The sequence below is a fragment of the Stigmatopora argus genome, chromosome 4 (assembly GCF_051989625.1).
Source record: "Stigmatopora argus isolate UIUO_Sarg chromosome 4, RoL_Sarg_1.0, whole genome shotgun sequence".
Lineage (NCBI taxonomy): Eukaryota > Metazoa > Chordata > Actinopteri > Syngnathiformes > Syngnathidae > Stigmatopora > Stigmatopora argus.
Window position 1 is genome coordinate 22,035,915 of NC_135390.1, and position 22,545 is coordinate 22,058,459.

A 22,545-nucleotide genomic window follows, 5' to 3' on the forward strand; every position below is an offset into this window, starting at 1 on the left:
CAGCAAAGACCAGCGTCCAATCACGGTCAGGAAAAAAAAAACTAGAGAAAATGTCCTCTATTTGAGGGAAGATGTTTTAAATGTTGTTAGTCAAAGAAGGAAATTGAGCCCGAAAACGGACGTCGAAGGGCGATAGGCGTCCGGTGGCCTCCGGCACCCCCGCGGACCTTGAGGGGGAGAAGCGGTTCAGAAAATGAATTGGGTGAGGTTAAGGAAGAGGAAAGTTAGGGATGGGGGTGGGGCCGGGTTGGAGACACGCCCACAGCCTCGAGACGGCCCCGGGGGTTCCAGCACCCCGCAGCCGATGGGTCTGAGGGGGCGGGGCTATGTACCTGTGGGTTGGGGGGGGGCGTGGCATGTGGGCACAAAGTTAAAATGAAATGGGAGGGAAAATTAAAATGACAGAAATTATGGGGATTAAATGGGGAAAAAAAAGTTAAATATGAGTGAATGGAGAAAAGTAGAAATTTTAAAGGGAAGTAAAATTAGAAGCACAATGAATAAACAATGTTTGTCATTCATATTTTGCAATGCTGATTAATATTTCAATATGTATGGATTTAGGTTTGATGAATAATATTTTGTTTTTGTTCTTTTTTCGTCTTCATTGAAATTGTTAATGATTAATCATATCTTAAAAAGCGGAATTGCGACGTCACTAAAAAAATGAGAAAAATGATGATAGAAAATTGCTTTAAAGTGAACAATTTGAAACTTTTAGAAGTGAAAGAATATGTGCATAAATAATATATTTAAAAGAAAAAAGGTGACAAAGGTGAATAGCAAAAATCAACAAGTGAAGACCACAAAATAACCCCAAAAAGTGAAGAGATCAAATAAAAATACAGTTTAAAATCGGCCAAACTAAAGCGAAAACAGTCAAAAGAAGAAGAGTGAAAATGTGGATTCTCGCCTTTTTTTATTATTCATATTATTGGCAAGTCATCTATTTCCGTTTGCTCACAAAGCAACTAAATCAATCTCGGGACCAAATACTCACCTGAGAAGACATCATGACCTCTTTCAGCCGCCATTGACGGCGATAGACGTCCAAACGTCCTTTGAAACGACTTCATCGCCCTCCGTTTGAACGGAGACGACGACGTCTATCACCGTCAACGACCAATAAAGACAAAAAAAAAATGGCAAGGACGTCAAGTTGAACGGGTAGCCTAGTGGTGAGCGCGTGCGGCTCGCAGCGGGTTGGACTTTGGTCTTTTCAGGCCTCGCCAGCTCCCGTTTCAACGACTTCCTTCTTGCGCTCTTTGACTTTCCCCACCGACGTCTTCTTGGAGACTTTTTTGTCTCCGGCTTCCTTGCCGCCGGCGGACGAAGACGAGTCCTTCTTGGCGTCTTTGGCGTCCTTGGGGTCCTTGGACTTGGTCCCCTCCTTCCCGCCTTTGTCCCTGGACGACTCTTTCTTCTTCGGGCCACTGGGCGTCCCGACGTCCTCCGGCACGGCGCCCTCGGAGACTCTTTTCTCCACCGTCGCGTCTTTATCTGAAAGACCAAAAGACGATGGGCTCAATGACAGAAATGTTCATCAATTCCGCTATCAGTCAATTTTATAGTTGGCCATGTCAGTCAAGTTCAATGGCACAAATGTCCGTCAATTTCAGTGAGATTTTTCGGTCATTTTTAGGGATTGGTCGATTCCAAAAATTGAATTTTTCGTCAATTCCAGTGAGGCTTATCAGTCAATTTTATATTTGGCTAATTTGGTCAATTACAATCACGCAAATTTAAGTCAATTCCAGTGATCTTCATAAATCAATTTTATAGTTGGCCTTGTCAGTCAACTTCAATGGCACAAATGTCCATCAATTCCAGATATGTTTATCAATTTTAGCGATTGGTCAATTCCAAAGATTGAAATTTCCATCAATTTCAGTGAAGAAGCAGTCAATTTTATACTTGGCTAATTTGCTCAATTTCAATCACACAAATATCCGTCAATTCCAGTTATTTTTATCAGTCAATTTTAGAGATTGGTCAATTCCAAATATTGACATTTCCATCAATTCAAGTGAGCTTTATCAGTCAATTTTAGGGATTGGGCAATTTCAATCACGCATAACCCTGTCAATTCCAGTGAGCTTTATCCGTCAATTTTATATTTGACTACATCAATCAATTCCAATAATTACGACAAAGGGAATTTCCCACCATTTTCAATGACCACCAAGTTTGTCAAGACCAAAAATGGTCTTATCAGTGATAATCAATGCCCCCCAAAAATGCGTATAATGACGATAAAAGCATTCAATTCAATCTGCTGGTCCGACCACCCGCAATTTTTCCAAAGCGCTAAAAATAGAACAATCAAACTCAGGCCCCCGTCCCCTCCCCCTCCTCCCCGTCACGTCTCCGTCCGAAACCCGACCGTTGACTTAATGACACGGACGGAGACGGCTGCCGCGTACGCTAACGAGCAGCCCGCGGCGTCCCAGACGAGCCGTCGCAGCGCCGCTCTGCCGGGATTAACTGGGACTTTTGTCTCCGGCGTGCCGAGCCATTGAGCGACAACGGCACCTGTCGCGCGACAAAGCCCGTCAAAGACACGCGCCGACGCCGGATAAGAGGACGCCGTCCGTCTTATTTCAACGGACGCGGCTCTCAGAAAAAGAAAAAAAATCAATGAAAATTGAGTTTATCTTTAGGAGACGTCCAATCCGTTCCAAGTGGGACGGTGGCAGCGGACCGACGGGTTCCCACGCCGAGATTGGATCGGGCGATCTGCGCGGCCGCCTGTATTTTGACGACGCCCGCGCGCCAAGCGAGCAGGCGGAACGAACGTGCGGGAAAACTTTGATGGGACGGCGGGATCTTTCAAAGACGCCGACAATTGTCCTTTTTTGTTTTTCCTGTTTTTTTTTGTGTCTCGGCGACACAAAGAGATAAAACGACGGATTCGTCAAAAGATGCCGGGTAGGAGGGGGGCGGGGCTTTGGTGGGGGAGGGGTCCAAACCAGCAGCCATGTGGGACATTTGATTCAAAGACATCTTAAAAATAAATATATTTTTTAGTTCATTGTTTATTTAGTTAAATTTTTAACGTCAACTTGATTTCACGTGAGCTGGACCATTTTAGATATAATATTTAGATTTTTTTTTTTAATAAATGGATTAAAAGAACTGGATTAAAATCCCTGAATATTCAGTTTTTTATAGATCTAAAACAATGTTTATTTGAGCTTTTTAAAAATATATATTTTTAGATTTTACAAAATGATTTTTGAACTAAAAAACACAAAAATTTATTTAAAATGTACAATTATTTATTTAAAAGGGGGAAAATCAGGAAATGTAATATACATCTCTACTCTTCATTTGAATTTGATCCTAAAACAGAAAGTTGGCACTCATCATTTACTTTCTCGGGCCACACAAAATGATGCGGCGGGCCAGATTTGGCCCCCAGGCCGCCACTTTGACACAAGATTTATGTCATCAATAGCCTTAAATTGGAATTATTATAAAACAATAATTTGTTAGGATTTATTAGGATACATTTTAGGGAAAAATAACCACACAAATGATCAAAACTGGGGGACAAAGTTAACAAAATAAAAACTAAACAGGGGAGATGCACAAAAAGGCAAACATTACTCACGGAAAGAGGAAACAATCCTCCCACAAAGACGAACCAAATCATGGACAGACGGGGGTTGATGACAATCACAAACACCTGGGTCAATCAAGGGAAGGGAAGGGAAGGGAAGCCAGGAGGGACACATCAGGCAACCTTCCATTGCCCTGCTGCTTTTGACAAGAAAATGATCCAGGAACCTGACCCAATTTCTGAAAACACAGACGCCCAACGTGGGGCTCGAACCCACGACCCTGAGATTAAGAGTCTCATGCTCTACCGACTGAGCTAGCCGGGCTCATTTACAAATGCTAGCATCACAGGCACAGAATCGGCTGACAACAACAGCTGCTCCAGGGTAAGAATTAAATCCAGGAACCCCCCACAAAAACACAGACGCCCAACGTGGGGCTCGAACCCACGACCCTGAGATTAAGAGTCTCATGCTCTACCGACTGAGCTAGCCGGGCCTGCACAAAAATTCCTAGGTTAGCAATGCGAGTGTCTAATTTAATAGTCAACTGAGCTAACCGCCGTGCAAAAGCAGTTCTAGGTTAGCATAGCATATCGGGTGACAGACCTCAAATATCACTGAGCTAAAAGTAGCACGCCCAACGTGGGGCTCGAGCCCACGACCCTGAGATTAAGAGTCTCATGCTCTACCGACTGAGCTAGCCAGGCATGCAAAACAACACCTTGTTTAGCATATGGGTGACAGTTCTCATATCAGTGAGCGCAAAGGTACAACCCTGAGTGTCACATGATCCACCTGAAATCCAAACTCCAGATTATAATACATGACGTGTCTAATCTCATAAATCACAAATTTTAAGACCCATCGCTCAACAAACTTGAGGTTAGCATAGCGAGACGAATCTCAGAGTGACGTGTTGCCAACTGCAGATCAACATACAGTGTGTTTACTCTTATAATTTACTCATTTTAAAAACACTTGACCCAACACGGGGTTCAAACCCACGATCCTGAGATTAAGAGCCTCATGCTCCACCGACTGAGCTAGCTGGTCCTGATCTAATAGTACTTCACCAAACAGAGGCAAATTTCACACACTACAAGCCACTTTACAATTCCCGTCTTCCAACGCATCACACGATAAACACACCGGCTCCAATGTTTTTTTTCCCTGACCGCAAGTGCGAGCCAACCCATCGCGGGGGGTCCCGAAATGCCATTTTGGAGTTGGAGACGTCTAGCCTAATCCCACTCGAACGCCGGCCGGCTCCGGGAGCGAGCGTCTTGACCGCGGGTGGAATACTCGCTCGCTAACTGGCGGTCTTAGCGGGCTAGCGGGCGGGTTCCTTCCCGCGGTCGTCCGAGATATTTTCTCTGTGGACAGAAACGCCCTGGCGGCTGGCAGCGAGCGGCGCTGGCAATCCGCAGTGTGTGTGAAATGGGCCACGCCCACGCACACCTCCATCCAGCAACTTCCTGCTGATCTCTCTTCAAATACGGCGAGCTACATCAGAGAGGACGACAACGGGGAAAAAAAGTGCATTTCCAGCTGTATACACACTTTTGCATGTCCGTTGACTAAAAAGACACACACACACACACACACACAGCAAAAACAAAGTGTGGGCGACTGCTTTTCTACACTATTTTAACTCTATCTCCCACCAGATACGGATTAGACATCATGTTTTTTCGACTGGTCGCCCATAGGGCAAACATCGAGACGGACAACCATTGGCACTCGCAATCACCCCGCCGTCCTCAAGTGGGAATTGAGTTTTGGCGGTTGTAAAATTCACTGTTTATGATTATCTTGAGGTGTACGGCTCATAATTCCACACTAGCATGTTAGCATGTTAGCATTTAATGTGACTGATCTTCTATATGACTGAGCTACCGAATGAGCTAGCCGGTCCGACATAACTGGTTCTAAACTAAGCAATCTCACTGAGCTCAAAGCCACTAATTGAGCTATCTAGGCCTGAAATACAAAATCCAGATTATTTTACCATGTGCCTAATCTCACAAATTTCTGATTTTATTACCCTGCATACAACGCGGAACTTGAACCAACAGCCCTGAAACTATAAGTCTCGTGCTCTACCAACAGAGGTATCCAGGCGCTGAAATACTGACTCCAGATTATTTTACCATGTGTCTAATCTCACAAATTTCAGATTTTATTACCCTTTGCCCAACATGGCGTCTTGAACCAACAGCTCTGAGATTATGAGTCTCATGCTCTACTGAGTGAACTAGCTGGGTTCAGATAGCCACTTCTTGTTCATTTTAACAGGTGACCAACCCTGAGCTAAAAATGCTACGCCCAACGTGGGGCTCGAACCCACGACCCTGAGATTAAGAGTCTCATGCTCTACCGACTGAGCTAGCCGGGCTCATGTGTTATTGCTAGCATCACAAGTACAGAATCTACAAACAACAACAGCTTCTCCAAGGTAAGAATTAAATCCAAGAACCTGAAAAGACACCCCAAAAGAAACACGCCCAACGTGGGGCTCGAACCCACGACCCTGAGATTAAGAGTCTCATGCTCTACCGACTGAGCTAGCCGGGCCTGCTCCAACACACTTTCAAAATAAAACAAAATGCTACTCCCGCAAGACATCAATCCCAACAAAACGGCAACATTTCCCATTTTTTTCGTACAATAACTTAGCAGAAAGTGAGCAAAACATGTCCACGCTAGCCGCGCCAAAAACGTCCTTTCAAAACGGGAGCGACATTCCAAGGCGCCGCTTGGATGGCCGTCGCTCCGAAAAGACGAGAGCGCCACCCGTTGTTATTTCAGTCCTCCGCAATTCATCTTAACACTCCCAAAAGTTTGGCGCGGTTCTCCCCATTCATCAAAGACACGCTGGCACGGCGCATTCCACTCGTGTCGTCCAATAAATCAATGAATACAAGTCACACACACACACACACACACACATTGATCCCCAAGCATGCGTTTACCTGCGTGTGTATTATGAGGGACAAGTCAAACACACACCAAACGGAAGTCAATCTTTATGAACTGTGACGCTGTTTATCTGAGCGTAACCATGGCGTTGATGTGTGTGTGTGTGTGTGTATGTGTGTTGAAAGATGTGTCTTTGATGCATAAGTGGCATAACGTTATGATTCCAAAAGTATCACGTTAAGGGACGACTCACCGTTAAGGGCTGATCAGCGTCCTTTTTATTGACTCGATGTTTTTGAACGATAAAATAATATAATATAAGATTAGATATAATCTCAGTTTTATTTGTTGACATTTTACTCATTTATTTTTCAAAGTTTTAGATTTTCCAAAATATTATTGGAGAACAGAAAATTTGGATTCAAAAATTTAAATATGTATTAATTGTTGTTATTTATTGATTTATTTTGAAAAAAAATAATTTGAATTTTATACTAGATTTTTCTATAATTTTATACATTCTCTTTTATCCTTTAAATATATGTTTTGCATTTAAAAGGCATTTTGAAAATATTTTTAAACAGGAAAATATTCATCTTTATTATTTTTTTTACTTAAAATTGTATTTGATTTAAAAAAAATATTTTAAACTTTTTTCATTTAAAAAAGTAATTATATTAAATACAATTTAGCAAATATATTGGCCATACATTAAATATAATCTAAGAAATATATTCAATATATTAAAAAATAATAGTGGAAAACAGCAAATTTAAAAAAAATGACTTGAAAAACATATAAAAACGGAAATATTGAAACAAAAATAAAAAAAAGGATAAATCCTTCCGCCCGTAAAAAGCAGCCCTTTTTATTCCAAGTGTTTTTCCAGACGCGCTCGCCACCGACACGGTCTTTTCCCCGCCGTGTTTTCACTGCGGCGTCTTTTTAGCGACGCTCTCCGACTGGGCCGACAAGACGCAAACACGGAAACGCGGAGGGGGTCCGAGACGGAGCGGTCTCCAGGTACGACCGGTCATGGGAGAGCGAGCGGCGGCGTCAGAGAGTAGCGCCACGCCGGATGAATGCCTTCTTTATCTCCCAATTAGCCACGCGGTTAGCCACGGTGGACAGACGGACGGACGGACGGACGGACGGCCACGACTCGGTCCCCGGCGGGAAATGACCCCCCCCTCCCCCCCGAAAAACGGCGCTAATGATGGCGAGCAAAGTCCGCCGGGATGATTAGAGGCCCGTTGGACGTGAAATATGGAAGCTGACTGGATGCGCTTGGCGGCTGAAAAGAAGGCCTCCATTCAGGGTGTAAATCTTCATCGCGGCGGAAATCTGCTGCGCTCGTTTCTCTTTTTACGGCTTAAATCAAAGCGAAGCAAAGCGAAGCAAAGCGGGCTTGGCGGCTGCCGACCAATCCTGGTGAAAAGGCTAGTGTTGTAGCGCTAGCGCTTAAAACCAAATATTAACCTAACTCTTCTTTACTAATTCTATTTTTTCCATTCATTTTCTGAAACACTTTATCATCACTAGGTTTGCGGGGGGTGCTGGAGCCTATCCCAACTGACTTTGGGCTAGAGGCGGGGACAACCTGAATCGGTGGACAGCCAATCGTAGGGCACAAGGAGACAAACAACTAATCACTCGTAGCTAGGAACAAGTTAGCATACAATTAGCCTAGCATGCATGGTTTAGGAATGTGCAAAGAAACTGGAGTACCCAGAGAAAACCCACACAAGCCCTCCACACACTTAGACCAACCTATATTTGAACCCAGGAGCCCAGAGCGGCGAGGCAGACATGCTAACCACGCAACCACCGGGCCTTTTCAAGCACAACTGAGGGAATTAAACAGATTGGACGTCTGGCGGCCATCTTGGGTAGGGGGTGACCGTTCATTCATTTGTTTTTCCCTACCGCTTATCCTTAAAAAGGTGGTGGGGGGTGCTGGAGCCCATCCCAGCTAACTACGGCTGGAGGACAACGCAAATCAGTGGCCAGCAGGTACAATTTAGCATACAATTAGCCTAGCATGCATGTTTTTGGGATGAGGGAGGAAACCAGAGTACCCTGAGCAAAACCACAAAACACATGCACCCTCCAGACAGGGTGGCCCACCTGTGATCGAACCCTCAACCCAGGAACTACGAGGCAGACATGCTAACCACGCGATCACTTTTCTCAATTCTCATCTAACATCATCTCAGTACTTGCATTCCGAGCTAATCCGGACAGCTAGCGGCCCGGCTAAATGACGCTAGCGTGAAACAGATGCTAGCTAGCGGCGGGAGTATTGTTTCAAAGGGACATCCCAGCTCGCTAGAGCTAGCGCTAGCGCCTGGGCCGAACAAAGAAGGCAGTGTTTCCCGCCGAGAGCGCGAGTGGGCGAGACGCGTTCACAGTATATGACTTATTTATCTAAGTTGGAAGTGTTTTATCCCGCGTGCCATAAATCCAAGCCACTCTCTGCCCTTGGCGCACATCTGTAACATGTTAGCTAGCGTGTCCTACGCGCAGTAAATCCTCAAAAGTCGCGCAAAAGTCGGATTAACAACAGGTTACATTTATTTTTAATTTTGGGCGCCATTTTCCTTCTTTTTTTGCCCACCAATTTATTATAATCGTAATGTGTTTTAAGTTTTAGTAAACAAAAAATGGTTTCATTTAGAATTATCTATTTTTGTAATATTATTTATTTTATATAATTTTTTTTATTTGTGTTTTAATTTTTTTCCATTCAATATTGTATTATTTATTGATAATAAAGTTGTTTAATTTATTTGTTTATGATTACTTAAAGTATATGTGTAATTAATGAATTCAATTTATTATAATCGTAATATGTTTTAAGTATTAGTTTTTCAAAAATTATCAGAATTTTTTTCATATTATTTATTTACTTCTATTTTTTTTAATTTGTGTTTTTAATTTTTTTCCACTAAATACTGTTCCAATATTTAATTATTTATTGATAATAAAGTTGTTTCATTTATTTGTTTATGATTACTTAAAGTATATGTTTAATTAATGAATTCAATATATTATAATCGTAATATGTTTTAAGTTTTAGTTTTAAAAAAAAAAATCTATTTTTTTTCTTATATTATTTATTTTTTTAAATTTGTGTTTTTAATTTTTTTTCACTAAATCCTGTTCAAATATTTAATTATTTATTGATAATAAAATTGTTTCATTTATTTGTTTATTATTACTTAAAGTATATGTGTAATTAATGAATTTAAATATAGATATTGCTATTATTTCTATTTCCTACGGGGTGCAAAACTAATACGAGGCAAAATATTGTCCTATTAAACGCAACGTTCGCTCTTTTGCTGCCAACCCTCCCACTTCAAATGGCTTGGACATCTTGCCAAATACTTGAAAAACCTTTGGGAAATGAGCCAATTTCAAACTTGATAGCTCGCCGCCGCTCGCCGCCGTTCGCTCGCACGTGCGCGCCTGTTTTCTCGCTGGTTGAGACAGATGATTTCCTGTTCTGCTCGCCGTGACACTTCCTTCCTCCTTCCTGCGATCGGGCCAGAAAACCGTGTTTGCTTTGGACCGACCGGCGCGAGGCCCGTTCGTTCGTTAGCGAGCTTTATTTGCACGTGAGAACCGCGGCGGACAAAATGGAGTGCTACGCGCCAAGATTGACTCGATGAGAGTTGGAGGTTAGCATATCGGGTGACCACTCTCATATGTCACACGTCGCCCAACGTGGGGCTCGAACCCACAACCCTGAGATTAAGAGTCTCATGCTCCACCGTCTGAGCTAGCCGGGCTACTATGCTATTGCTAGCATCACAAGGACAGAATCGTCTGACAACAACTGGTGCTCGTGGGTAAGAATTAAATCCAGGAACCTGACAAGAATCCCCCTCAAAACAGACGCCCAACGTGGGGCTCGAACCCACGACCCTGAGATTAAGAGTCTCATGCTCTACCGACTGAGCTAGCCGGGCTACTATGCTATTGCTAGCATCACAAGCACAGAATCGTCTGACAACAACTGGTGCTCGAGGGTAAGAATTCAACCAGGAACCTGACAAGAACACCCCTAAAAAAAAACAGACGCCCAACGTGGGGCTCGAACCCACGACCCTGAGATTAAGAGTCTCATGCTCTACCGACTGAGCTAGCCGGGCACACTCACGATTCATCCGACAAGATGGAAAATCCTACAGCAAAGGTCAAAGGGCACCTGGGGAAATTTCACCCTAGCATTACTTTGGGACTTGAACAGATCAGGTTTTCAGAAAAGTGGCAAAAATCTAAAAAAAAAAACCATCTCGCCGCTCCGTCTTATTGGCCGGCTCCCTCGCCACATTTATCTCCCGCGTTTAAACCACTCTTCGCTGACTCACAAACGACCGTCTGACCTCCGCCAGAATCCACCGCCCTAAATGTGTCCGGCGTTCGCATGTGTGTGTGTGGGTTTTCTCCGCACCTGTCCGGACGCGTCGGGGCCATGGCCAAGATCGCGAGGATCGGAATGAGAGTGAACGTGGGGCAGCTGTGCAACAAAGTCACGGGGGAAAGTTCTACAGGTGGACCCCCGCTCCCCCCCAATAAAAAAAAAAATGAAATGACGACAGTATTATGCGCTGGACAGTTAAGCTTAAATGTTCTTGGTCACCGTGGGGAGGAAAAATCTGGGAGGGGCTGTTACGGACTACAGATCAGACAATGAACTGCATTTTTTGGGCAGAGCAAAGAGCCGCTGCATCCCCCATGCGCCGCCATCTTGGATCGATTCAAGAGAGCTACGTTCATTCATTTATTTCCTGAACTGCTTTCCTCACAAGGGTTGCGGGAAAGATGGAGCCAATCCCAGCGGACTAGGAAAGAGGATACCCTGAATGGGTGGCCAGCCAATCACAAGGCAGAAGGAGGCAAAGAACCAACCAGTCATAGCTAAGAACAATTTTGCCTACCATTAGCTTAGCATGCATGTTTTTGGGATGTGGGAGGAAACCGGAGTACCTGGAGAAAACCCACACAAGGCCAGAGTACATGCAAACTCCACACAGTAAAAACTCACCAGGGATCGAACCCTCAACCCCAGAACTGCGAGGCCCACACGTTAACCGCTCCACCAACGAACAGTCCAAGTTTTCTTAATTTACTTTTTAAAATAAAAATGCAATGTAAACTTAGGATAACACAACTTTAACACCATTGTGTGCACTTTATCATTGTCATTTTTCATTCCTGGGATCGAACCCTCGAGCCCCGAACTGCAAGGCCCACGCACTAACCACTCCACCAACGTACAGTCCAAGTTTTCTTAATGTACTTTTTAAAACATAAATAAAAATGCAATGTAGACTTAGGATAACGCAACAAAGAATTTCTCCTGTCACTTTAATGCCGTCTTTGACATTTTTCTTTCATTGGTCAATATTTTCTTCCAAATGAAAGCAAAATCAGCAAAACAAACGATTTGCGCCTGCCTGCCGTCACTTTAAGAGCGCATTCTTCCCTTCTCCATCTTTTCAAAAGGCCCCGTCGGAGCGTCACCGCCAGGCCTTGACATCAAAGACGGCAATTAAGCGGGGACGTCCCGGTGGGAGCGCTGGTTCCGCCAATCGCGCCGCCCACCGCCGGAATGTCGGCCGGGACGCCCTGGCTTTGCGCCTTCCATTTTCCAAGCGCGCAAACTCATCTTTTGTCCCCACAAAAGGTGACAAAAAGGGTCTTTGCGCGCCGCTTCGCTAATCCCTTTTGGGATTTTAGCGGCGGGATACGCCGACGTCATCCGGGTTGTTTTGATGGGGTGGGCGGGGAAACCCGGGGGTTAAAGCGGGGAAGTGGCGCAGCCACAAAGTTTGACCCAGACGTGACCTGCCCATGAGAACACGGCTACAGGCGCGGAGGAAGCAACCATGGCGTTATCGGATCAGAAATTGGGCTCTTTGTTCGCGGGAACTGTGTCTTTGAGAGGATTGGTCATTAAAAGGAAGATGGAAAATGAATAAAAAAATACATGGAATTGACGCTAGGGAGGAAGAAATAATGGCATCATTGGGGAATAAATTAGTCTCGTTTGCGGGAACGGTGTCTTTGATAGTATTAGCAATACGGGTCACGTTGGTCATTAAAAGGAAGACGCGAAATTTAAAAATATACATGGAATTGAGGCCAGGGAGGAAGAAATAATGACGGTATTGGCTAATAAATTAGTTTCGTTATTTGCGGGAAGTGTGTCTTTGATAGTAGTGAGATTACAAGTCGCGTTGGTAATTAAAAGAATGATGCAAAATAAAAAAATACACGGATTTAAAGCCAGGGAGTAAAGAACAATGGTGTTAATCGATCATAAATTGGGCTCTTTGTTCACAGGGAACTGTGTCTTTGATAGGATTGGCAATACGGGTCGCGTTGGTCATTAAAAGGAAGACGCGAAATTTAAAAATATACATGGAATTGAGGCCAGGGAGGAAGAAATAATGGCGTTTTGGGCAAATAAATTAGTCTCCTTCTTTGCGGGAAGTGTGTCTTTGATAGTATTGGGATTACAAGTCGCGTTGTTCATTAAAAGGATGACGCAAAATTAAAATATACAGATTTAAAGCCAGGGAGGAAAGAACAATGGTGTTAATCGATCATCAATTGGGCTCGTTGTTCGCGGGGAACTGTGTCTTTGATAGTATTGGTAATATGGGTCGCGTTGGTCATTAAAAGGAAGACGCAAAATTTAAAAATACACATGTATTTTAAGATAGGGAGGAAAGAACAATGGTGTTATCAGCTAATAAATTGTCTCCTTGTTCATGGGAACTGTGTCTTTGAGAGTTATCGCAGTTGTAATTAAGTGGATGACTCGAAATATAAAATTTAAAGATAGATGTCCAATCCATTTTGACTCCCTGTTGGATGTAAGTTTTCAACTTTTTACATATTTTTTTTCAAATTATTAACAATAAAAAAAAATTCTAGAATCACTTTTCCGATTTTTGCACTATTTTTTTTAAAGCTAAACATATGATGAAGAGAGAATAATCTATTTGTCAATTATTCAATGTCAACCCTCTAAGGTCGAAAATTTTGGCCGCGGACCAACGTTTAGCCTTAAAAATGTCAACATTGGCGACAAACGAGGACTTCCTGGCGTCGGGCCAATCAGATAGCGGCGCGAAAGAACATTAGCTGGGAAAAACTTGGGCCAATGTCATTAGTCTGAGCGTCTTGCGGCTTTTTGGGGGGAGGCGTACTTGGACTTTTGGATTTTTGGGGCATCGTTAGGTACTTATTCTACTTTAAAAGTGTCGAGATGACAAACAACGGGCACGTTTATCTTTGCTTTTAAAAAGAATGATATTTGAAATGGTAAAGCTCGTCGGCAGTCGTTTTGGGGGCGGAGCTTGCAAAGGTCAAATGGAGTCGACATTGCCAGTGTTGACGTTGACTTTTCACTTGTTAGCTTGGTATTGTTGTTAGCTTATTTTGGGGTGGCGACGTTCAAAGATAAAAAAAACAAGGCTTGGAGGGACGTTTTGTTTGGAATCTTTTCTTTGCCGCCGCAAATCCGCTTCCGTACGTCGGCGACCTTGCCCACTCGTCATAAATGTCATGTTTTAACCGCCCTTTTGCCACATAAACGCCGCGTCCGCAACACGGACGTCTCCAAGGACTTCCTCCCAGACGTAAAGGACGATAAACACCACCACCACGCGGCGAATAAAAAGAGATTTGGCGCAATGTGCCATAAAAAAAAATAATAATAAAAAAGAAGTGAAATGTCCAACTGGTTTAGTGACAAGCAAGCCAAGACAATTTATCATTTCATCCTTTTTGCCAGTAGTAGTCGCTGTAGAGCAAGTCTTGTGAGGCAAAGAAGTAAATGTAAGGTCATTATATATAATAAAATATCATAATATAAATATCTATTACATACATTTAAAAAAATATAAATACGCTCGTGAATACGTGAATAATAGCGAGAAAAGTGAGGATATTTTTTCCCTGATTTTTGTCTTTAAAATTTTGTTTAAAATTAAAAAATGTATTATTTGATTAAATATTCAATTTTTTTTAAAGGATATTTACTTTTAACTCACTGTCTGCCAATGAGATTGCACGAAAATAAAATTATATTATAAAATCTTAAGCAGGTGGGTGGTTGGCGCATTGGCCTCGCAGTTCGGTGATCGTGGGTTCGATACCAGGTGGGTGGAGTTTGCAAGTTCTTCCCAAGCTTGCGTGGGTTTTCTCCGGGTACTCCGCTTTCCTCTCACATCCCCAAAACATGCATGCTAAGCTAATTGTTCGCTAAACTGACACTAGCAATGACTGTGATTGGTTGTTTGTCTCTTTGTGCCCTCCAATTGGCATCTTCACCCGGGGCTCGCGTGGGTTTTCTCCGGTACTCCGCTTTCCACTCACATCGCAAAAAACATGCATGCCAAGCTAATTATACGCTCGCGCGAGCGCACATTAGTGTGACACGGCGCAGTTGACTTCCTGTGGGCGTGGCCTAGTCGTCCTTTTGTCCGTGCTAAAACCGCTTCCCGCTCGAGTGGCCATCCTCGCACGTGTGTGTGTGTGTGTGTTTCTGTGTGTGTGTGTTTCTGTGTGTGTGTGTGTGTGTGTGTGTGTGTGTGTGCGGGAGGATGACAGGAAATGGAGTCGTGGCGCATTTTTGCACGCGTGCGGTAGCGTGGGGAACGCAGGCGCGTGGAAATGAAGGCTGGCCAGTGTGTATTTGCGCATACTTTTTGCAGCGTGCGGCGCCCACAATGTCCCATACATATACACACAACTACACACACGCACACATACACACACGCGTGTGTTTTTCCAGCGTGTAATCACTCCCTGGAGATAGAGTCGCTTGTCAAAACACGCAAGTAAACATAGAATCGGAAGAACGTTCCATCCTTCTCGCCTCCCGCTCCAGTTGGATTGGACGTCTAGCGGCGTCAATGGCACTTAAAGTTTAAGAAGATTGGACATTTATCAGTGTCAATAGCAGGCAATGAGTTTATTTGAGGTCACTTCCTGTTTATTTTAGGGTACTTACACGTGTCATTCTGGGAGAGCAACATAAGATTAGATGAGATTAAATTCGTGACACGATTTATTTCTACGCGACGTGAAAGGGACTTCGACTTTTGACAACGTAAGGTTTGTATCGATGCAAAACTGCTTAAAGCGCCATATTAGGACAGTGAAATAAGATTAGGAGGGGGGAAAAAGTCATAAAACAACAAAACTTGAGTTGTTACAATTACAAGACTTATTTTTACGTGGCGTAAAATTCAAAATATGTCCAAATCCTCTTATTTTGAAAGGGTAAAAGCACGTTCTTCTGCCGCCAGGTCTCCCACCTCAAATGGATTGGACGTCAACTGGTGAAAAAATGTGTCCAAATCCTCCCGACTCATTTTCTACTATGGATGGCGACGGGCGTCCAAACCACTTGAGGCGGGAGGCCTGGTAGCCAATGAACAAACGTTCCGAACATTCACCCGCTGCCGCCCTCCCGCTTCAATTTGACAACCGATAAATCAGTTCGAAATATGTCTAAATCCTCTTATTTTGAAGGGCGGAAGCACGTTCATTTGCCGCCAACCCTCCAACTTAAAATGGATTGGATATCATCACCTGGTGAAAAACTATTTTAAAAAGTTGCCCAAATCCCGCCCTCATTTTCTACCATGGATGGTGACAGATGTCCAAACCGCTCCAGGCGCCGCCAACGCTAACTTGTCGTGTGCGGTCGAGTGGTCGCCGGTCTTTTGGTCGCCGTCTTTTGGTCGCCAGTCTTTTGGTCGCCGGTCTTTTGGTCGCCGGTCTTTTGGTCGCCCGGACCACAACAACAGGCGACCAAAAGACCGGCGACAAACCAAGGTAAAACAAGACGGTCTACGCATGAATAAAAGCCAACAATGGCCATGAGCAGTTTCACTGAGACCATGTGCGAGTGTAGAAGACTTTATATGTACATGCGTTGTCCCTTTAAGAAGCGACGTCCGTCAGGGTCTTAACAAGTTCTCCAACTAAAAACAAATAAAAGTGTGGGAAATTTGGAGCTTTTCTTTAGCCTAATAATTACTAGGGCATTAAGTATGACTACATAGTCAATCGCAGTTTGTATTTAGGGAATTTGAGCAACCATTTAAACCATAATTATCAATAACCTTCTGGGCGACCAAAAGACCGGCGACCAATCGACCGTGTACCCTAACTTGTTGCCTGCCATTGACGGTCGTGTACGCGCCATCGCAAAAGGGCGATTGCGCAACATTCCGCGTCCTTGGCTGTTTTCGTGTCTTTTTTTGTCTGCCCGGCAACCCACTCACTCCAGCCGTTTTTTTTTAACCATCTTGTTGACTTAACCATTGGAGCACTGGTCATTTTTCAAGCGTGCAAAAATACACGGACGTTTCCACACACACACACACACACACGCATGTAAGTACGTCCTTAAAGTCACAGCGAATCAGCGTGTTTAGTTAACGTGGAAAATGCACATTTGTCAGGAACACAGTCGGTTTTTATAGTTAGCGACAGCTGACCGAGAACCCCCGGCTTGAACTCTGAACCCCACCTCCCCCCTTCGCCCCCCCCTCCCTCCATCGGCTAATTGACACGTCTCCTTTGATAAAGTTTACGGGCTCGGACGCTCCGTGAATGCGTCTTTTCAGCCGCGGGATGTTTTGATAAGGAAGCGTCTCGGCGCATCGGCTAGAGAGAAAAAAAAGTCCCTTTCGGGCTCATTTTTTTTGTCATTTTGGGGATCAAACGCGGGAGGAGAAATTGGAACTAATAACATAATGTGCGGGCTTGTACGGGGGGGATTGGGGGGGGGGCGCAAGCACAAGATGGAGGATTGAGAAGATAAGTTTGGGGGGGAGAAAGACCCACCCGCACAAAGGGCTTCTTTATTTCAAACAAACGTTGGCTTCTGTGTCGCTATTATGCCGCCCGCCCGCCGGCTGGCCTCGGGGCACGCGTCGCCGCCAAAACCCGGACCCCGCTTCGACTGGCGTAAAAATAAGTGCTGTAACGACTTTAATCTCGTCCTTTTAGGACTTTTTTTCCCCTCCCGGTCTTGCGTCGAATACAGACCTTATGTCAAGGGTGGTTTGCGGCCCGCATTAACGTCAACTCCATTTTATGTGGGCCGGACCCTTTTAGATATAATATTTAGATTTTTTTTTTTATAAATGGATTAAAAGCCCTGAATATTCAGTTTTTTTATAGATCTAAAACAATGTTTATTTTAGCTTTTTTAAAAATATATTTTTAGATTTTACAAAATGATTTTTGAACTAAAAACACAGAAAAAATGGATTAAAAAATGACAATGATTGATTGAAAAGGGGGGTAATTAGGACATTTAATATACATCTATACTCTTCATTTTAATTTGATCCTAAAACAGAAAGTCGGCACTCATTTACTTTCCCGGGCCACACAAAATGATGCGGTGGGCCAGATTTGGCCCCCGGGCCGCCACTTTGACACCTGTGCCTTATGTTGTCAAAATTCAAAGTCAGCGAACTTTTCCGCTTCACGTCGCGTAAAAATAAGTCATTTCATGACTTTTATTTTGTCGTTTTATAACTTTTCCCCCCTATCCTACTCTTATTTCACTGTCCTAATATGGCGCTTTAATCCGTTTTGCGTTGATACAGACCTGATGTTCTCAAAAGTTGAAATTGGCAAACCTCCCCGCTTCACGTCGCGTAAAAATAAGTCATGAGACGACTTTAGTTTTGTCGTTTTTTCCCCCTCCTAATCTTATTTCAATGGTTGACATCCAATCCATTTGAGTTGGGAGATCTGACAGCAAATGAACATGCTTTAACCCTTCAAAATAAGAGGATTTGGAGATATTTTGAATGAATTTATTGAAGTGGGAGGGCAGCAGCGCATCAACAATTTTTTTCACCGGTTGACGTCCAATCCCTTTGAGGTGGGAGATCTGACAGCAAATAAACATGCTTTTACCCTTCAGAATAAGAGGATTTGGAAATATTTTGAATGAGTTTATTGAAGTGGGACGCCTGTCAGCCAGCGACCAATCGACTAGCGTCTTGCGCTAGAACGCAAAAGCGCAATTTGCCGTCCCGGAGGAGGCTCGTCCGTTCCCGGCGACCGCTCTCCGAGGAACGATCCTCCGGACGAACGGACGCCCGTTCCGGGTTATTTGTCGGGGGGGCCCGAGCGTGGAGGCCCCCGCCGTCTTTTTCTTTTCCCATGACTTTCTCCTCAGACTTTGACGCCTTCCAAAAGCATTAAACGGACTATTTGTTTTTTCTTAGAAATAAGAGAGGCCCAATCCCATTGGACGGGGGTGCCGGAGCCTATCCCCGCTAACTACAGGGGCACCAGGAGACAAACCACCAATCGCGCTCACATCGGAAGGCACTTTAGCGTACCATTAGCCTAGCGTGCATGTTTTTTGGGATGTGGGAGGAAAGCGGAACACCCGGGGAAAAACCACGCGAGCCGAGACGCAAATTCTACGCGGGAAGGTCGGAAGCCAATGTGGAAATTCTATGCTTGGCGTGCGTCCGTCCGTCACGGTGGTCGCGGGCGGGAGTTTGTATTTTTGCCTTCAAATTGCTGCGTTGCCTAAATGACAGCTGCTTTTCTGGAGCGACCCAACGCAAACACGTCCCGTCTGGGCGCCTCGGGCTGAAAATAAGCGGGTTGGCCACGGGCGCGCTCGCCCTCCGCGTGGGTGGGTGTCCGCCACTTGGCAAAAGGCGAAAGCCACTTGGCGTCTCCGGGTTCGAGATGACGGGCGTATAGACGGACGGCTTTTAGCGGGATAGCGCTATGCTAATGTGGAACGTGGTTTCAAAATAAGGGCGCTCGCTTGATTTTAGAATTGAGCTATTAAAGTATATTTTTCCTCAAATGCTGATGATCAACTTGTGCTTTTGTCGATCATTTTTAACTTTTAAAAGTGCTAAATATTAAATTTGCGTCATATCATTAGCTTAATGGCTGCTGGAGGGGATCAAAATAAAAATGTAAAAAATTACAAATAAATGAAACCAAAAATAAACTAAAAGAAAGGGAGGTGATTCTGTCTTTATATTTTTAAAAATATTTTTAAAAACTATTTTTTTCTTATTGCAGAATTTTCATATTTTTTAAATGTTTTCAATTTTTAATTTTCATTTAATTTCATTTCATTTAATTTCATTTAAATGTATTTAATTGTATTTAATTTTATTAAAAGTTTATTCAATTTTATTAAATTTTTATTCAATTTTATTCAATTTTATTTAATTTTATTCAATTTTATTATTATTATTATTTTTTTTTAATTTATTTAATTTATTTTTTTAAATTTTATTTAATTTTATTGTATTTTATTTTCATTTAATTTTATCTAATTAATTTTCAATTTTCATTTAATTTCAAATTCCCTCAATAACTTTCTATATGATATAGCAATTATACAAATCTATTTAAAGTTAAATACATATTCAGGCATGACTTTTTGGATTTATTTTCAATATGACTGCTGAGATGAAAAACGATAGACAACCTCACAAACGAAAGCTATAAATCAAAATGTGATTTTTTTTCAGCCAACAGGCGTCCCATCCATTCGTCCCGCCCGGGAGACCCGGCAGTTTTCCCTCAAAAGAGCCCGTCGATTAATTTGACCTAAAATGTAACTTAAAAAAATAAAAAAGCGGGATTAGCGGCGACAAGGTCGTTTTAAGATCGGCGAGCCGGCGTTCTATTTCGGGGCGGCGTCCGACGCTGACGTAAACAAACATGTTGCGCCTATTTGCCGGCGGCGGAAAGTGGAAGCCCCCCCATGTCCCCCCCCTCCAAAAGCCCCCACGACAGCCGCCGGAGATTTTTTTTAATCCGCCTTTTGATGGCGGATCAACGCCGCCGCATTTAAATCTATCTTTATTGGCCGGCTAGCTTCTTTTTTTTTTTACCCTCACTTGTGACTACTGACGTGTTGCAAAGATTGAATTTAAGCTTCTTTTGTGGGCCTTATTTGTACACAAAATTCGGTGTTTTTGACGCGACGTCAATGGAGAGTGATGCGCTACCTTTTTGGACTTTCTTGCAAGACGCTTTCTTCTTGACGAACTTGGCGGCGTCCTCGGGCTCCGCCGTCTCGTCACCCGCCATCTCGCCAAAAGCCTCCGCGTCCGAACCTTGGCGACCACAAAAAAAATAATAATCATTTTCACAGACATTTTGGAGGACAAAATCAATCCTTTGTATTTTTTTATGGAACTTGTCAGCTGGCGTCGAAGGTAAAAGGCGTCCAATCTAGCGACAAACTCATCGACATCCCAAAAAATTCTGTCTAGCCAATCGCAGGGCACAGGGAGACCAATCGTAGCTAGGGTAAGGGAATTTAGACTGTTAGCCAGCTAGCCTAGCATGGATCTTTTTGAGATGTGGGAGGAAACCAGAGTACCCGGAGAAAAGGTAAACTCAATCTCAGTCTGCAGAAGGTCCCTCCTTGTGGACTTCCTGTGTGTGGCTCCATTTTTTTTAGCTAGGTCTACAATGTCTTTGTGTTTTTTGTCTTTCTTGCTACTGGAACCAAGAAATTTCCCGAATACGGGATGAAAAAAGTTCTAATCTAATGTAAAACCCCACCAGTAGCACATGCAAACTCCACACCGCAGTGAAGACCCACCTGGGATCGAACCCTCGACCCCAGAACGTCGAGGCCGCCATGCTAACCGCTAACAAAAAAAAACGACGTCCAATATTTTGTCCACTCTAAAAATATCAACAAGTTGATGACCGCCATCATAAAAGCGCTACGTAACACAAGCTGGCGATCGATCACAGAAGACGCATTGACTAAGGTGAGCGCTTGCTGCCCCGCCCCCCACCCAACGATCCATCCATCCCAAAACGCCACCCCCCCCCATCCCCAACCCAGTGGATCCCTCCCAGCTTTGCGCCGCTTTCCTGCGCCCAACACACATGTTGCCTTTGTGCCCCCCCCCCTCACACACACACACACACACACACACAAAGTGGCTATCATGTCGACCTTAAGTAGTCTGAGAATGCGCGTGTGTCTCCGCCCCCTCCCCCCGCGTCCCCCCCACGTCTACGTCCTTGTTGTTTGAAATTAGATCTGGTTGCTTTATTATTATTATTACTATAATATTTTTTTTTTACTCATTCGATCCATATAACACAAACAGTACAAGTACGTACTACACACACATACAAATATAAAGACGTAAATACACAATGTGTACATACAATGAGCAATTTCTAAAATATTTTTCATTTAATTATTAAATAATCATATAGTATTTTAACAAATAATAGAAAATGAGGAGTACTAGTAAAAATACAAAACAAAATCAATTCTTAATAATTGTTATAATAAAGATTAACAGTACGAATGAGCCCCTGATTTGAATCTTGTCAAAGTTATTCAATATAAAATATCTCATATCAAATGTGGTTTATACTGCTCTTTGGTGAAAAATTATTATTATGATTATTTATTTTTGCTTTAAAATGAAAGCTTCCGATTGGTTTTAACTGTAAAAGGCAATCAATTATGTTATTGTTAATCAGAATCATTGTGTTGCTATCAAATTGAATTGAATGCCTTTATTATATTTTTATTTTATTTATTTATTTATTTTTAATTGAATGAATGACCATTCAAATTTCCAACCAATCACTCATAGCTAAGAATTTAGCATCCAATTAGCCTAGCATGCATGTTTTAAGGGACAAGCTAGGAACAAGTTAGCATACAATTAGCTTAGCATTTTTTTTTGGACACGTGAGGAAAACCAGATTACATGCGAACCCCGACGGGAAGGTCCGAACCCACCGGGAACCAAACCCTACGCCTCGGAACTGCGAGCCGGACGTGCTAACCACTCTACAGCGGACCGCCTGTCCTTGACCTTATTTGACACGTAAATATTCAATATTATTCCTGTTGGTTTGCATCCCATTTGTTTTGGAATGTTTGCGTGGGGACGTTTTTGGCGCTTTTGGCGCATCCGCCGCCGCCGCGGCGGGTTCTGCTCCGAAAAACGACAGACGGCGGACAAACAAACGAGTG

At 43.4% G+C, this 22,545-nt stretch overlaps 1 protein-coding gene and 8 non-coding genes across 11 annotated transcripts in view; all 9 read right to left on the reverse strand.

Moving 5' to 3' along the window:
* Positions 1-902: 902 nt before the first annotated feature.
* bbs9 (Bardet-Biedl syndrome 9) overlaps positions 903-22,545 on the reverse strand; it is a 70,890-nt gene continuing 49,247 nt past the window's right edge. For 2 of the 3 annotated variants that reach the window (XM_077598271.1, XM_077598270.1), the window contains 2 exons: positions 20,534-20,641; positions 903-1,500 (listed from right to left, as the gene is read on the reverse strand). In XM_077598271.1, the coding sequence (XP_077454397.1) occupies positions 1,220-1,500; positions 20,534-20,641 (389 nt within the window). In that variant the 3' untranslated portion in view covers positions 903-1,219. Of the gene's footprint in view, positions 1,501-20,091; positions 20,141-20,533; positions 20,642-22,545 lie in introns of those variants that run through there. The other variant, XM_077598272.1, reaches the window with a different exon arrangement.
* trnak-cuu (transfer RNA lysine (anticodon CUU)) lies at positions 3,815-3,887 on the reverse strand. Its single transcript has one exon. It is a non-coding gene; the product is annotated as a tRNA-Lys (tRNA).
* Positions 3,987-4,059, reverse strand: trnak-cuu (transfer RNA lysine (anticodon CUU)). The gene has a single exon. It is a non-coding gene; the product is annotated as a tRNA-Lys (tRNA).
* Positions 4,198-4,270, reverse strand: trnak-cuu (transfer RNA lysine (anticodon CUU)). Its single transcript has one exon. It is a non-coding gene; the product is annotated as a tRNA-Lys (tRNA).
* trnak-cuu (transfer RNA lysine (anticodon CUU)) lies at positions 5,886-5,958 on the reverse strand. The gene has a single exon. It is a non-coding gene; the product is annotated as a tRNA-Lys (tRNA).
* Positions 6,065-6,137, reverse strand: trnak-cuu (transfer RNA lysine (anticodon CUU)). The gene has a single exon. It is a non-coding gene; the product is annotated as a tRNA-Lys (tRNA).
* On the reverse strand, positions 10,204-10,276 carry trnak-cuu (transfer RNA lysine (anticodon CUU)). The gene has a single exon. It is a non-coding gene; the product is annotated as a tRNA-Lys (tRNA).
* On the reverse strand, positions 10,384-10,456 carry trnak-cuu (transfer RNA lysine (anticodon CUU)). Its single transcript has one exon. It is a non-coding gene; the product is annotated as a tRNA-Lys (tRNA).
* Positions 10,567-10,639, reverse strand: trnak-cuu (transfer RNA lysine (anticodon CUU)). The gene has a single exon. It is a non-coding gene; the product is annotated as a tRNA-Lys (tRNA).